At 35.7% G+C, this 17,537-nt stretch overlaps 1 protein-coding gene across 1 annotated transcript in view; it reads left to right on the top strand.

Annotated features, from left to right (window-relative positions):
• Nucleotides 1-17,537, top strand: part of ZPBP (zona pellucida binding protein) — a 128,960-nt gene that overhangs the window by 31,288 nt on the left and 80,135 nt on the right. The window contains exons 5-6 of the mRNA XM_008576193.1: nucleotides 6,990-7,208; nucleotides 15,217-15,293. Coding sequence (XP_008574415.1) covers nucleotides 6,990-7,208; nucleotides 15,217-15,293 — 296 coding nt within the window. The remainder of the gene's footprint in view (nucleotides 1-6,989; nucleotides 7,209-15,216; nucleotides 15,294-17,537) is intronic.

Genomic DNA, 17,537 nt, shown 5'->3' with positions numbered 1-17,537 from the left:
AAGTAAGATTCAGTGCGTGGTGATGTCGGGCCTCCCTGAGCCAGAGGCCAACAAAACCGAGTGGGAAGAGACCCCGGTCCAGCCGGGGGTGTCTTGTGGGGCTGAGCGGGATGATGAGTGTCGCAGGCCCGATCCCCTCTGCGCTTCGGCCCCGGGGACAAAGAAAGAACACCGAGCCTGGAGAGCGGTCAAAGCCGGAACTCCGTTTATTTGCAGGGCGGCACAGCTTATATAGGGAAAAAGGGCAGGGCGGGTTTTGATATGAGAGATCAAGCAAAGAGCCAATAAGAAGGGCTTAAAAGGATAGGGTGAGGTGGTGGGGAGGCTTTACGCGAATACGGAACTAAAGTTGCTGAATCACTGGGACCCGGAAGGGCGAGGCTGGCAGCTACGTGCCGTTGAGTGCTAGTGAAATGGTGGCCGCAGAGCGCATGAACTGGCGCCCGTGCGTGTCAGGGCGCATGCGCGCAAAGTTATGCCCAACAGTCATGCTTTGCTTAACAATGGGGACATATTCTGAGAAATACATTGTTAGGAAATTTTGTTATTTTACGAACATCATAGAGTGTACATACACAAACCTAGATGGTATAGCCTACTATATACATAGGCTATACATAGCCTGTTGCTTTGACTGCTATTGTATATACAGTACTTCATTGACAGAAACCTCATTATGCTGAGCATGACTATTGAATTTGCTTTTTACAATTTCCATTTGTTCTTGGGCCATATCCACCTGTTTTTATTTTTATTTTTTTTCCTTTTTTTTGTCTTTTTTCGTGTCTGGCAACGGATCGCAACCCTCAGTGTCGCGCCCGTACCGGACCGGGACCGGCAACGGGATCGCAACCCTCAGCATCGCACCCGCACCTTGCTCAGCCAATGAGCGGGAACCGGTCTGTATGTGGGATCCGAACCCTCGGCGGGAGCGCCGCCGCGCTCCCAAGCGGTGCACTGTAGCAGTGCGCCACTGGGCCGGCCCACCTGTTTTTATTTTATAATTTCCTATACTTATTTCTTTCTTTAACATTTTGAGGGTTTATTTTTTAAATTTCATTATTAAATGTTCATAATGTCCGTACACTTATGTTTATCCTTTCTAACAACAAAATAGCTTTTATTGCTCTATTATCTATGTAGTTGGGTGTAAAAAGCTATATCACTTATAATTTGTGTTTTTCTTAATACTATTATCTTTGAGTATCATTTTATTTATTTTATTTTCACTGATAAGATTTTCTATTCATATTTTTCACCTGCTTTTCTGAGTTGTTGTGTTCTTGTCAATTTCTAATAGCACTTTGAATCTTATAGATCAGTAGTTCTCTAATCATGGTCTGTGGACTCCTAGGAGTCCTTGAGATCTTTTCCAGAGGTCAGTAAGGTGACAACTAATTTTACAATTTTACTAAGGTATTGTTTGCCATTTTTTACTGTGTTGATATTTATGCTTATGGTGGGTAAACTAATGGTGCTTTAGCAGAAACAAGGCAGTGGCACCAAACGGTACTAGTAGCCAATGTTTTCTTTGGTGCCAAGCATTCACAGTTTAAAGAGAAAGCCAGTTTTTATATAAAATGTCATATTTATAAGGCCACAGTTTCACTTAGGAATGCCTTTAGGAATGAAACATGAAAAATTGTTAATTTTACTAAATCTTGATTTTTGAGCACTTTTCATAGTCTGCATGAGGAAAACACAAAGCACTTCTGCATTTGGAAGTATGATGGTGCTCTCAGGAAAAGTTCTTATGTGGTTATCTGGGTTACAGAACCACATTTTTTATATCGCACCATTTTGTGGGGAAAGAATGACTGCACAACTGGTTTTTCAGACTTTAGTATCATAAACAACTGGCAATAGTTGTTAAATATGATAATATTGAACGTTCATGCAGAAATTTGAATTTTGGAAAACTTGTACCTGCCACCATGAACTTGATAGGTTCCTCATACCTTAAGATAGCTGAGTTTGATAGTAGCACAAATACTTCTTTGAAGCTGTTTAATGAAATCAGTCAATATTTGGAGGCCTTGTGTGTCAGTAAACCAATAGTTTTCAAATGGCTTGTGCATGGTGTTACAAAATCCTGTGTGGACAGAAAACACTCATTCAAAGTGCCAAAGATCAGAGGATGGACACTTCATTGAAATAGCTTCTCATTTTTAAGAAATTCCCACCTGTTGAGTTTGGCATAGCATCAAAGAGCTTCCACAATTATTTTGAAAGGCTGTTAAAATGTTTTCTTTCTAACCACACATTGTATGAGGAAATATTTTCTTTATATTATTCAAACCAAAACATTACATCAGATTGAATACAGAAGCAAATATAAGAATATAGCTGACTTTTGTTAAGCTAGGCATTACAAAATATTGCAAATTTTAAAACAGTACCACTCTTTTCACTGATTCCTTTTGAAAAGATATTGTTTCTAAAACTGCTTTTTTATGTTACTGTTCGATGGCTTTGTTTTTATTTTTAAATGAGTTAATAAAATTTTTAGGTTTTCAGTTTTCTTATACTATACATATTGATAGGTATAATTCATATACAATTCTTATATGATCCTTAGTAGTTTTTAATAATGTAAAGAGAACGTTACATCAAAACTTTTGAGAACAGTTGCTATAGATTTTAATCATTTTCATTTATTCTAGAGACTTTTTCTTCCAATTGTAGTATATAATCTGTTGACTTTTATATCATTTTTTATGATTCTCATTTTTCTAGAGATATATTTTCGTTATTTTCTGGTGTCTTTTTTCTTTTAAGCCTTCTTATTTTAATCTAAGAATTTTAGTTTGTAAGCTATTACAAGGATCCCTACATGTTTTGTGATATGCTACTATTAAGGGACTTAGCATATAGGTGTGCTCATGACTAAGGTGAAAATGTCCACAATAGGATCAGCTTGGGTAAAAGGCATAGGCAGGGACTGGAGCAATCTATGTACATGTTTCCTATAGTTTCCCCTGTGTGGGATCCCATGGAGCCTGCTTCTTTCTTGAGTGGTGAAAATCCAGTAAATTGTGTGCCATGTTTCTGCCCAAGGACTCATTAAAGCCTCAGTGTTTATCAGGAACTAGTTATATAGGCATCTCTGCCTGGCAACTACAAAAACTCCAGACTACCAGAAGACAAACAGGTTTTTAGTGCATCAGGTGGGTAAAAAAGTTTTATCTTGAAGGCAAATGTTTACCATTCAAGGGCCAGTTCTACAAGCAACTTCTGACCTGCTCTGATAACTCTTAAATGTATATAAGGTGATCCTGAATTATTTTGTGTATTTGTGTGTACTACTGCTGGAGATTCTGAAGAGGATACTTTTGATACAGTGTTTGAGAGCATTTGGGGGATATTTTGGCTTATATGCAGACTTCTTGCTGTCTCAGGTAAATAGCCTGACATGGGCCAGATTTCTGGAGAGAAAAAGTTGCTGTTTTTCAGACCACAGGCTGAGAGGCACTTGCTCTGTCCCCAGTCACACTGTAAGCCTTGTTCCAGTTTCCAGCTCTGACCCCACAGGTTCAGTTATTCAATGTGGTATTCATATATGTTTGATATTATAAATCATGGTATATGCATATGTATATACATTTATTTATTATATGCTGATTTGTGAATCAGAAAAACTTGATAAATTTATAAGATTTGTGTCTAGATGTGACACTTATTTTCAGTATTCTTTACTATTTGATGAACCTTTTCTTTCTTGAACAGAAATTTGATAAATGCAAATCTTTCTTCAGATTATGGAATATTTTTCCTTTTGGTCCCTTTCTTTAAAGTTTATTTTTTAATATTATTATTATTTTTTACATTCTTTGATGTTGTTGCAGAGCAGTTGTGGGGGAGGGGGAAAGAGCAAAGGGGAAGGAAATAGGGTGGGAGAAGGAGCAAAGAAGAGAGGCAGGGTTGGGGTCAGTGGCACCACCCTCATTCCTGTATGGGAGATGAGGGGTCTTCCAGCGGTGGCTTGGTCATTGCTGTGCTGGGTGGAGTTGTCAGAGGGGTGTGGTTGAAGCCCTCGTGCCCCCCCTTCTCCAGCTCAGGAACCTGGGGCACTTCCTGCAGTGACCCAGTGGTTGTCACTGGGCTGGTTGTGAGTGTTGGGGGTGTGTGGCTGAGGCCCTCAGCTCCCCACCTCCCTGGCTTGTGAGAGCACAGGGCACTTCCTGTGATGGCTTGGTAGTTGTTGCTGGGCTGGTTGGGGTTGTTGAGGATGGCTGGGGCCCCCACCCACATCCCTTCCCTGGCTTGGTAGCCCAGGGGGTTTCTGGTCCTTTTAGGTGTTATAGGTGTTCTTTTGTGGTGTTAGACCTTTACTGGATGATATCAGACTTTGTCTCTGATCTATGGGTATTTTGTTTTTTGTTTCAGTTCTGAGTTGTATTATTTGTTGTTCCCACCACTTAAACTCTGTGCTGGAACTAATTTGTTGTCCTTTGCTTACTTCTAAAATGGGGGAACTTCCTGTGGGGACCAGTACTTGAGCTCTGTGGTTGAGCTAAATTGTTGATTTGCTTATGATTCCCTGGGAAAGGCTTTTTGTGCAGCTCAGGTTTTAATGGTTGACTTTATCGGTATTTCTGGCTCTTGTGAGATCTGGTACACCTAGGTTGTGTAGAAACTCTGGTCCGGGCCTGAGTCTTTTCAGCAAACTGCACACCCTGCAGTTCTGTATTCCTGACCAGTCTCCACTGAGTGGTCCTATGCTGATTGGGCGGCAGATCAGCTGTCCTTGCTATGCCCCTGTGTTCTCCTAGTGGGCCTGTCTCCCCTACCACCAGTGCTTCAAACACTTCCTGTGGGATGGGACATGCACCAGTCCCTTGTGATGACTCATCAGCCTCTGAGTGGCTCCTTTTTTTTCAGTTGTTGTGGCTTCTTGCTCCTTTGTAGGTCCATGGGAACCCTGTTAGTGGTCTTGCTGGCCTGGTGGCCACCAAGGCCCTCTTCTCCCCTGCAACCTCCAAGCAACTTCATCTGAAGGGCACAGCTATGGCTTTTGTCAGCTCCTGCTCCATGCGCTCACCAGCTCCAGCTTTGAAGTAGCTCGGGCTTGAAATGGTTGGAGTAGTTTTTTCTTTCTCTAATTGTGGCTTCTCCCTCCTTCATGTACTCCATAGGTCTCTCCTCCTCTTCCCCTGAGCTCTAGCAGTCCCAGGTTGGCTAAGAATTCTATTATTTGGTCTACAAATATATAGTTAGATTTTTGGCCTTGTTTTTATTACTTTAATTTTTTAAATTTCAGTATTTATTTTTGTATTTTTTAATTTTTCAAGGACACTTCATATTTTCCAATTGTTCCTCTTCTGCAGCAGCTTTATAATAGTTTTATGGATGTAATTTTTATTTTCAATATTTAGAATTTTCAAAAACATTTTTAATGCTAACCATATTAGATTTCTTTAAGGCCCTTTTCCCTTGCTTTTTCATTTTCTTACTTCTCTTTAATGATCTTGGATTTCCCCAAATTTGGGGTTGAGGAGTGTGTGGTTTTTATTCTTGTTCATAAATGAAACTGGTACAATTTTCCACAGCAACTAGAAGCTGTCTAGTCTATCCTGAATACAGAGATTGACAGTAGCTAAATATGTGCATTTAATTTTAGTTTGAGTATGTAGGAAAGCGAATAGTGGTAGCATTCACTTCAGTGTGAGTTGGAAGCTTTTCTTCTGAGTGAAAGCCATGAACAGGCAGGAAGTTCTCCCTTTGGTTGACAGAGGTAGAAACAGAGCTCCTTGTCTTGGAAGGTGAACTTTTCTGATTTTTGTATTGTTATGTGTTTCTTTATGTTTTTATATTTCTTATGTTATTTCAGTGAGATTTTGGGATGGGCAAGGAAAAAAAAATACATGTTCTGAGTTCCTGATGTTATACTGAATCTCATAACTAATTGTAGATTTATTAGAAACATATTTTGGGGGGACTATTGTTGGTAATTATATGATTTTAATTTCTTCTAAGATGAATATTTAAACTTAGAGAAGGGCCGGCCCAGTGGCGCACTGGAGAGTGCGCCGCATGGGAGCATGGCGGCGCTCCCGCCGAGGGTTCAGATCCCATGTGAAGACTGGTTCCCGCTCACTGGCTGAGTGTGGTGCGGGCGCAACGCCGAGGGTTGCGATCCCATTGCTGGTCCCCGGTACGGGCGCAACACCGAGGGTTGCAATCCTGTTACCGGTTAGTAAAAAAGACAAAAAAATAAAATAAAATAAACTTAGAGAAGTATCATACTTGAGTTTGAGTAGTGTAGTATAGTGGTTCAGAGCACAGGCTCTGGGACCAGGCTTCCTAGGTTAGATTTTTAGGGTTTTTTGTTTGTCTTTTATTTTTTTACATTGCTGAAATTCTGATTGAGTAGTGTAGTATAGTGGTTCAGAGCACAGGCTCTGGGACCAGGCTTCCTAGGTTAGATTCTTAGGGTTTTTTGTTTGTCTTTTATTTTTTTGCATTGCTGAAATTCTGATTTTTTTTTATTAAAACATAATTGATTTACATATTTGTGGGGTATGGAGTTGAATATCAATACCTGTGTACAATATGTGATGATCAAATCAAAGATGAATATGTTAGACTTTTAGTTTTGATAGCATAGCCTTTGGGCATATGACATAATCCTTGTCTCCCTAAATCCATATTCGTGATGGATATAAAAGTAAAACTGGTCTTAAATGATGTTAAGAGATTTAAATGAGTCACTGTTTATAAAGTGACTATAATAGTATTTGGCATTAAGTAATTGATAGGTTAATGTTTATTAAATACAAATAAATATAGTTGTACATAAAAATATACTATGAATTTATCCCAAATAGTGATTTCTCTTGTGTATATGTATATATTTGAATTACTTGAATATGTATATATTTGAATTAAATATATATGTATATATTTGAATTACATATATACATATATATATACATATTTGAATTACTTGACAAACTATGTTTCTGTCTTTCTCTGTTCATTTTTTACAGCTTATCGTGAGCCTCGTTATTATTACCAATTTACAGCTCGATATCATGCAGCTCCCTGCAATAGTATCTATAATGTTTCTTTCGAAAAGAAATTACTTCAGATTTTAAGCAAATTGGTTCTTGATCTTTCATGTGAAATTTTCTTGCTTAAGTCTGAATGCCATCGTGTTAAAATGCAAAAAGCTGGTTTGCAAAATGAATTGTTCTTTACATTTTCAGGTAAGTATATTACAGTTCTTTAAAGATCAACAAGCTGAGAACACATAACTAATTTTAAATACAGGTTGTGAATTAACCAGAAGCATTTTTAGAATATAAATTTTATAAATCTGAATAGATGTTATGTTCTGTACTTTGACTTAGTGCTAATAGCCCCCAAAATAAAATTCTGATTCATGCACTTAATGAAAAATTTTCTTTCAAATAATTTAAAACTTGCTATGAGAATACTATGGAATGGAATTTAGTATTAGGAATGTCTATTATGATATTTAGCTACAAAGATTTGATTTATAAAAGGATTTAATTATGAGATGGATTATATCATAGACAGAAGGAACTGTTCAGCTTAGCATGCTTTTCTTAATAATGCAGAGTGGAGTCCCAATATTTCCTGGAAAACAAAGAATTGGACTTGATGTCTAAGAACTTTAGATTTATAAATGGTCTGTTTATGAATGAGCACTTAGCAATTGCTATCCATGTGTATTTAAGGGGTCTCGGTGGCGGTAGGAATGACCCCCCCATCTCAAATGCTATTGCTTGCTCTTTTCTTTTCTTCCTTCCTTTTCTTTTTCCTTGATTCATCTGCTGTCAGTGTTTGATTGTATTTACCCATTTCCCTGCCTTGCCCTTCTCTCTTTTTTTTGGCCACCTAGTATTCAATTTTTAGAGACATAATTGAGAGGCATAAGCTTTAAGGGAAAAGGACAAGAGAAGTTCAACCTCATTTTCACTGTCTTTTATCTTCTTTACTACTTTTCTCTTTTGTCTAGAAAAACATTGAGAGTTTCTCCAGCCCCTGACACAAATTTTCAGAGATTAACTCTTTCTTTAACTCTTCAAGGACTCCTTATTAGCATTCATAGGAGTTATGGAATCTTTGTTCCTCGTTCTGTTTAATAGGTGGACAAGTCTTTAGGAAACCTGATAGTGTGCTTGAACCCATAGAGATGATTTCGGACAGAAATTAGCCATTGTTGGCTTGATTTGCATTTCCCTTATGACTGATGTTGTTGAGTATCTTTTCATGTGCTTATTGGCTATTTGAATATCTTCTCTGGAGAAACGTTTATTCAAGTCCTTTGCTCAGGACTTTTTGTGGTTGAGTTGTAAAAGTTTTCAATATGTTCTGGGTACTAGATCCTTATTACATATATGATATGCAAATATATTTTTCCTTTAAAAAATTTTTTTAATTCGAGTTTATTTATATTTATTTTTGTGGGCTACAATATGTTGTTTTTTTGTGGTTGAGTTGTAAAAGTTTTCAATATGTTCTGGGTACTAGATCCTTATTACATATATGATATACAAATATATTTTTCCTTTAAAAATTTTTTTTAATTCGAGTTTATTTATATTTATTTTTGTGGGCTACAATGTATTGTTTCAAAACATGCATATTTGCACAATGATTCTTTTAGGGTAGAAAGCATAGTTTTGTCCTCATTAGTTCACCCCTTGTCTTCACCCCCACCCCTACCTGTCTCAGCTTCTGATAACCATTATTCTATTTTCTACTTTTTTTTCTAAACACATAAAGATTAATAACCTCATTGCAAAAATAACTCTTAAAAACAAATTAGATTAGCTCTGTTGGTTAGAGCACAGCCTTATAACACCAAAGTCATGGGTTCAAATCCCTGTAGTGGCCAGCCCCTCCCCCCACAAGAATTAGAGAAAGTTAAGCTGAAATTTGGTGAAGGACATAAGCAGATAAGTCAAACACCCAAAGAAATACATGTAGTTAGTAAGTATTTTCTAGCATATGGTTTGTGGGTAGGGTGGGGCTGTCCCAACCCCTGTTTCTCAGGATCCCGGGCATCCGGCTGTCTTCTGTCACTGGCCTGGATGTGTTGCAAGGGTAAACACCCAAAGAAATACATGTAGTTAGTAAGTATTTTCTAGCATATGGTTTGTGGGTAGGGGTGGGGCTGTCCCAACCCCTGTTTCTCAGGATCCCGGGCATCCGGCTGTCTTCTGTCACTGGCCTGGATGTGTTGCAAGGGTGAGGGTGGGGCTTTCCCAACCCCTGTTTCTCAGGATCCTGGGTATCCGGCTGTCTTCTGTCACTGGCCTGGATGTGTTGCAAGGGCGAGGGCAGGGCTAGGACCCATGCCCCCAATCTCCTAGGACTCCCCAGGCATTTGGTTGGCTTCCATTGCTGGCCTGGGTGTGCGGTGGCAGGGGTGGGGCTAGGGCCCACAGCCTGCCCATCTCCCAGGACTCCCTGGGTGTTGGGCTCTATTTTTCCATTTTCTAGGTTGTCTTCTCACTTTCTTGATAGTGTCCTTTGATGCACAGTTGATTTTAATTTTGATGAAGTCCAATTCATCTATTTTTTGTTTTGTTTCTTATGCTTTTGGTGTTGTATCTAAGAATATATTGTCAAATCTAAAGTCATCAAGATTTACCCTTTTGTAGTTTTAGCTCTTACATTTAGGTCCAAGATTCATTTTGAGCTAATTTTTGTATATAGTGTGAGGTGTATTTTAATCTCATACTTTTGCATATGTGACTATCCCATTGCCCAAGGACCATTTGCTGAAGAGATTGTTCTTTCCACATTGAATGGTTTTGTAATCCTTGTTGAAAGTCAGTGAGCCATACATATTTATTTCTGGACTCTCAATTCTATTCTATTTTTCTGTGTTTCTATCCTATGTCAGTACTACACCATTTTGATCACTGTAGCCTTGTAGTGAGGTTTGAAATAGGGAAGTGAGAGTCCTTCAATTTTGTTTTTCCTTTTGAACATTGTTTTGGCAATTTAAGGTTTATTGTAATAACATGTCATTTTTAGCATCTGCTTCCCCATTTCTGCCAAAAAAGGCCATTGGAGTTTTAATAGGGGCTGCATTGAATCTGTATATAGTTTTGGATATTATTGCCACCTTAATAATATTAAGTATTCTAATCCATGAACACAGGATCTTTCCATTTGTTTAGAATTTTTAAAGTTTCTTTCAGCAGTGTTTTTTAGTTTCAATGTGTAAGTCTTGTATCTCTTGGCAAATTTATTCCTAAATATTGTATTATTTCTGATGCTAATTGTAAGTAGAATTATGTTTTAAAATTTCCTTTTAACAGTGTTCATTACAAGTATATATAGATTAATATTTATGTGTATCCTGCATCTCTGTTGAATTTATTAGTTCTAATAGTGTTTTTTTGTTTAGTTTCATTTTTGTGGAATCTTTAGTATTTTTTATATAGATTATGTCACCTATGGGTAGCAATAGTTTTAGTTATTTCTTTCCACCTTGGATAAACTTACATCTTTCCTTGGCAAATTGTTCTAGAACTTCCAATACAATGTTTAGTAGAAGTGGCAAAAGTGGGCAGTTTGTCTTGCTCTTGATCTTAGAGGAAAAGCTTTCAGTTTTTCACTTTTCAACTTTTCAATTGTAATTGAATATAATGTTAACTGCGGGCTGACTGTCATAGATGGTCTTTATCATGTTGAGGTACGTTCCTTCTAATCCTAATCTGTTGAGAGTTCTTTAATTAAGGAAGGATGTTGAATTTCATCAAATGCTTTTTCTGCATCTAATAAGATGATCATATAGTTTTTGTCCTTCATTCTGTTAATGTGGTGTGGTATATCTCATTTATAAATTTGCATGTGTTGAACCATCCTTGCATCCCAGGGATGAATTCCACCCAATTATGATGAATAATCCTTTAATTGTGCCACTGGGTTTGGTTTGCTAGTATTTTATTGAGGATCTTTGCACCTATATTTATCAGGGATATTGGCCTGTAGTTTTCTTTTCTTGTAATGTCTTTGCCTGGCTTTGGTGTCACAGTAATTCTGGCTGATGGGCAGTTTTTATGATAAATTATTTTCTCTCCTATGGCTCATGATCAGGGCAATAATGTAGACACAGTAATCTGCAGGAAAAAAATTGTAACTTTCTTCACCGGTTAATTGAGCATTCCAGGATGATATTTGCTTTGGTTTCATTTCTGTGCTCTCTATTCTGTTCCTTTGGTCAATGTGTCTATTTTTATGCCAGTACAATGTTGGATTTTTTGTGGGTTTTTTTGTTTTGTTTTGCTTTTTTCCAAGTCTACAGAACCCAGTGTTCCCAGGCAGCCTCCCACCCAAGTACCAGCCAGGTTTGACCCTGTTTAGCTTCCAATATTAGACAAGAGCAGGCGCATTCAGGATGGTAAGGCTGTAGACATGCTGTTTTAATTACTATACCTCTGTAATATAGTTTGAAGTTAGGTGGTGTGATGCATGCAGTTTTGTTCTTTTTGCTCAAGATTGCCTTAGCTATTTGAGGTTATTGTGGTGCCACATGAATTTTAGGATTTTTTTTTTCTTTTTCTGTGAAAATGACATTGGAATTTTCACAAGGATTGCGTTGAATTTATAGATTACTTTGAGTAGTATGGACATTTTAACAATCCATAAACATGGAAAATCTTTCTACTTATTTGTGTCTTCAATTTCTTTCATCAATGCTTTTTAGTTTTCAGGGTACAGATCTTTCACCTCCTTGGTTAAATCTATTCCTAAACGTTTTTTTGTTTTTGTATTTGGTAGTTATTGTAAATAGAATTGTTTTCTTGGTTTCTTGATGGATAGTTTATTTTTAGTGCATAGGAATGCTACTTTTTTTTTGTTGTTGTTGATTTTGTATCCTTCAACTTTACTGTATTCATTTATTAGTGCTACCATTTCTTGTGTATGACATCTTTAGAGTTTTCTATACATAAGATTATGTCATCTGCAAACAGAGAAAACTTAACTTCTTCCTTTCTGGTTTGGATGCCTTTTATTTCTTTCTCTTGCCTAATTGCTCTGGCAAGGACCTACAGTACGATATTGAATAGAAGTGATGAGAGTGGGCATCCCTGTCTTGTTCCTAATCTTAGAGGAAAAGCTTTCAGCTTTTCACTGTTGAGTATAATATGGCTGTGCTTCCTCAGGGACAATTTCTGTTATTCTCTTTTCCCTTGTGAATGGGCCACATATTATTGTATCTTTGCATGCCTTATCATTTTTTTGTTGAAAACTTTAAATTTTTGAATATTTTAATGTGTATACTTTTGGAATCATATATTTCTACCTCTTCAGTTTTTTTTTGTTGTTGCTTGTATGGGTCGTAGTTGTTTGCTTAGTGACTTTTCTAAACTACTTTTATAAAGACTATATCCTTTGTCATGTGTGATCTCTGACGTCTGTTTTCCATTAACTTTAATCTTTGTAAAATTTTTAACCTTTGAAGTTTCTTTAACTTTAACTTTTGTGGTCAGCTAGTGATTTGACAGAGATTTCCTTAAATGTTGTATTTAAGTTGCCCTCTGTTAATTTAGCATTAATTTGGTTGTTGTAAACATTTGGCTATTTTCTGGAGTTATGAAAAAAGTTGATTCTGACAATTTTTGATCATTTTTCAGTGTTTCTGTTGAAAGATATGGCTTAGATTTTCATTTGCCACCATTTTTGCTGGTGTCCTTACTGTCTTCTTCATTTTTTAATCTTCTAGAAGGCTTGTCTTTAGAAAGGCTAGGTAATTTCATACAGGATAAGGTTCGTCAGCTAACCTAAATAAAGGGGATATACTAGGAAGCAGAAGATTGGGAAGAGATAGCTGATTCAGAGAGCATGAGTGTTGTGTGGTTTGCCTAATATGGTGGGGAGGAAAACACTGCCTGTTGGCTGTTACCACCATTAGTACTGGATTCGAACCTAATCAGTACCTTGGATGTTTGTTGCTAGAATAATCATCTGTACTTATTCTGAAAAGACAGACAAGAAAGACCCTGTTTTATTTCTTTTGATTCTGTGTTGTGGTTTCTGACAGTTTTGCTTTAGTTCCACGAGTATTAGTAGATTTTAATGAATTCTTTAATTTGCCTTAAACATTTATAAATGCTCAAAAATAAAAAAAAAAATTGTACATCATGGTGATCTAATAATTGTATTATGATGCATGAGTAGACTCAGGTCTGCCACCCTCTGAGTTACTTTATGGATAGTACTTTCAAAAGCTGTTCCTTTGGTGAATAATATTTGAATAGCCTAGCTACATTTTGCTAGTGGTTTTATAATTCCATTGTGTATTTCTGATATATAAATTTACAGATTTAACTTTTTCTTGGCCTAAATTTAAGATAACCTCATTTTAAAAGGCTTTAAAGCAAAAATAGGCCATAAATAAAACTTTGTTTTACCCCAAACCCGTGACCCTCCTTGTAAGTCTTCCTCAGATGAACTGTTTTGTCAGAGTAACGTTTTGTCAGAGTAACTGTGTTTATAAAATCACTAGGATGGATTATATTGTCTTGTATGTGATATTTTATAGTACTTTATAGTATCAGTTCACATGGCAGCAGTGAAGTTTAATAACGTGTATGGGTTTGGAAAGATATGCAAGAAGTATGTTGAAACAACAAAATAACATTTCCAAGTATTCTAGAAGTGTACTCTGCATGTACTAGTAGTTTTGTGGTCAATGTTACTATCTTCACATCAGCACATCCATCAAACACATTTTATGTAGCATATTAGACAAATGCTGGTAATGTGGAGTATTTTTCTTCAAGAAGGCCATATTCTAGTAAAAAGTAAATATTTATGTAACAATAGTACAGGTCATTAAATACTACAGAAAAGTTACCAGGTGCTCTGTGGGTTCTAAGGAAGGGAAGATGATATTAAGGAGATAAACAATTAAATAGGTCTGTGGAAAATATTGGTGTTTTAAAAAAATTCTGTGGAAAATGAACAACTTGAAGTCATGTACACAGATAACAGGGCATATTTGGGAACAAGTCTAGAATGGCTAATGGGTTGGATATTGGTAGGATTATGGGGAAAATAATATTGTCAAGATGGCTAGTGATTAAATTATATAGAGCTTTGCTTTTTGGGCTGAAGTATTTATGGTTTTAATCATTTTTTAACGGCTGGAAAGAATGACAAAAATCACATTAGTTAGCCCATGGTTTTACAGAGTAGAGAGAGGAAGTCTCAAGAAGAGATTAAACAATATGCCTGTATTTATTAGTGATAGACCTAGAGCTAGAAATCCAATTCCCTTCCACATAGCTTGATGAATAGTGGGGAGTAACTGAAGGTTTTCAAGCTTCGTGGTAATGAGATTGATGCTATAATTTAGAAAGATTAATTAATGGAAATCCGTGAGGTTATCTTTTGTTTCTTATTCCTTCTTTGATTTTTAAGTCTTGGTAGTACAACGGGAACTTTTCTCAGATGATCTCATGAAGACATTACTTATTTTCACATTGCTAACGAAATCCGTGAGGTTATCTTTTGTTTCTTATTCCTTCTTTGATTTTTAAGTCTTGGTAGTACTATGGGAACTTTTCTCAGATGATCTCATGAAGACATTACTTATTTTCACATTGCTAATTGTAATGGGATTTTGTTGATTTTGTTCACATATATATCCCAAACACCTAGAATGGTACCTGGCACATAGTAGGCACCTGGTAATTATTTGTTAAATAAACAGGTGCGTGCATGCATGAAAAATCATTTCAGTTACCATGGCCACTACTATGGTCCAACCTCATTTTCTTTCCAGTATTGTTATTGTAGTTTGTCTTAACTCTGTCATTTTGTAGCTAGAGATTAAGAATTGAGTTAGTCAGATGATAACCACTATATTTTATGAGTAGAGTATTGAATGCACACACACACCCTTTTATAGATACATTACATATATGTGTTATAAAAGTTGAAATAATTCTGTTGTTAAAATTTTACAAAATCAGTAGCCAAACATTAATTACCAATAGTGTTGATTAATTTTTGAAATTCATGGTAGAAGTGGGGTTTTCTTGATTTACATAAAACAAATCTTTGGCTTAAGTTTTTTGCTAAAAAGAGTGATTTAGCATTGGAAAAATTGCTTGGTTTTTGAATGGAAGAGAAATATTAGACAAATAATGTTTCATTTTTCAAAAGCCAATTTAAATATTGTATTACAGTACATTAGACTCATGATAAAATATATTCTTACAGTTTCATCTCTAGACACTGAAAAAGGACCCAAGCCATGTACAGACCGTAGTTGTGAATCTTCCCGAAGACTGTCTAAGGTATGTTATGTAAGGCCAGAAAAAAGAAAAAAAAAATAAGTTGAATGAATGTGCCCAGTATGAAAATAAGTATCTTAGCTATTTATAAATACATTGAACCCCCACAGTTAGGGATTTCAACAATAAAAAAAAAACTTCACCCAAAAATAAGTGATAAATCAATAGAATTTATATTTTTATAAAATGCTTTTAAATTTAGCATTTCATAGTTGATTAAGTGAATGATTTTTTATTTATTTGGCCTTATTTGCTATTGCTAATTATTTATAAGTATTATTCAGGTAGAATTCTGTCTGTGTTATTGTTATCAATCCTAAATAATAAGAAAATTTGGACTATAATGTTTATTAACTATTTTCATACTGCTCTATAAACAACATACTATGTCTATGCTTAAGATGAAAATTATGCTGTAACTTCCAGCAGCAATTTAATTTAGTTCTCTTTTTTACATTATACTTAACATATTGTTCATGCTCAATAAATTTGTGACAATATTTTCCTATATATAATTACATTTAACTTACCATAAACACTTTTTAAAAAGTAATATTTGTAAATATTTGGGATATAAAGTCATTTACATTATGATGTTTGTAAAATTATCCTACTAAATTGCATAGAGATAAATATCCATTATTTTTCCCAGTGAAATTGATCCAGATATTATTTCTTAATTTGCACCCAGAAAGCCTCTTGAAATATAGTTTAAGTCATTAGTCTGTATATTATCTCACATCTCTACTTAAACATTTCCTTATGGGTTACTTCTCTTCTCTGGGATAGATTTTTTCTTTACTTTTGAAATAGGATTTAAGTTTTGGGACACCAAGAACAGAGAACAATCAGTCTTATTTTTCTTCTTTCATTTTTTAATCCATGAGTAATGTTAATCATTATTAATCATTATCCAGTCTTTAAACTTGTAAATAGTCACAGTCTGTGAGCTAGTATAATTTCTTTGGTAATGGTGTGGGAATGTGTGTGTTAAAGCAGAGGGATTAGGAATAGGGGAGGAATCTACCCATATTGTTATTTTCCCTGAAGATGGTCTCATAGTGATATCCATTTGTAGCTTTCTCATGTCATTTATAACACTGAGAGTCAACTTAATTTCTAAGCTTTAAGTGGAAACATAGAAATAAAAAATATTTAAACCATGAAGCTTTGAGTAATAGAGGTCTGCAATTTCATTAAGTCCATTTGTTCCTTTGGACCTGATTACCTGATTATATGAGGGGTTTTCAAAAAGTTCAGGGAAGGATCCCTACTATCTTTTAATTCTATTTTCCCATGAACTTTTTGAGGTACTCTCATATTAGGTTCTTCTACAGACATTCTGCCCTGTGACTTTTTCTATCTCTTGGAAACTTTTTTGAAAAGCAATATGCTTATCTTTCTTTCGTTTTAAGCATAAAATAGTGTCTTACATGACTTGTAATAGCAAAATAAAGATTGACACCTGGTGCTTCTCTAGCTTGATGATAGTATAGAACAGTATAATACTCGACATAATAATAAAAAAAAAAAAAAAGAACTCGGAATTTCCAGACAAGTATTTTCTCAGAAGCACTCCAGTATGTTCATTTACAGATCTGAAAAATTGTTTAATATATCTGCCTTATTGTTGGTTTCATTTGCCTGTTAACTTTAGGACCTTTTTATCTTGTATTAGCATCTTATATGTTACTAAATGGAGTCCTCTAATTTTAGGAAGATTTAAGTGACTGAAATCATCCCCAAACTGCAGTAAGACCAAATATATTTTGGCATATTTGATCCACTGGTGGTATATAGTTTTACTAAGAGTTGATCTAAATATTTTTCTTCTTAGATGCACCATTTTCTTTCCACTGTTCTCTTATTGATCTGTTCATCAATCCTTATGCCAGTGCCACCACACTTTTTGCTATATAGTATGTGTGTGGCAAGTCTGATGTCAGTAGTATGGGTACTTTATCTTGGTTCTTTGTTAAAATTGTTCTGGATATTCTAGGTCCTTTTCATTTCCAAAAAAGGTTAGAATCAGCATGTCAGTTTTCTCAAAAAAGCCTTTTTGGGTAAAGATTGGAGTTGCCTTGAATCTACAGGTCAGTTTTGTGAGAAATGACATTTTAACAAGCTATCTTCCAGTTCCTGAAAATGATCCATCTTCCTTCCTTCCTTCCTTCCTTCCTTCCTTCCTTCCTTCCTTCCTTCCTTCCTTCCTTCCTTCCTTCCTTCCTTCCTTCCTTCCTTCCTTCA

Source organism: Galeopterus variegatus, unplaced genomic scaffold (assembly GCF_000696425.1).
Source record: "Galeopterus variegatus unplaced genomic scaffold, G_variegatus-3.0.2 Scaffold1306, whole genome shotgun sequence".
NCBI classification, from domain to species: Eukaryota; Metazoa; Chordata; class Mammalia; order Dermoptera; family Cynocephalidae; genus Galeopterus; species Galeopterus variegatus.
The sequence above is the reverse complement of the archived record's forward strand: the minus strand, read 5'-3'. Positions and strand labels throughout refer to the sequence as shown.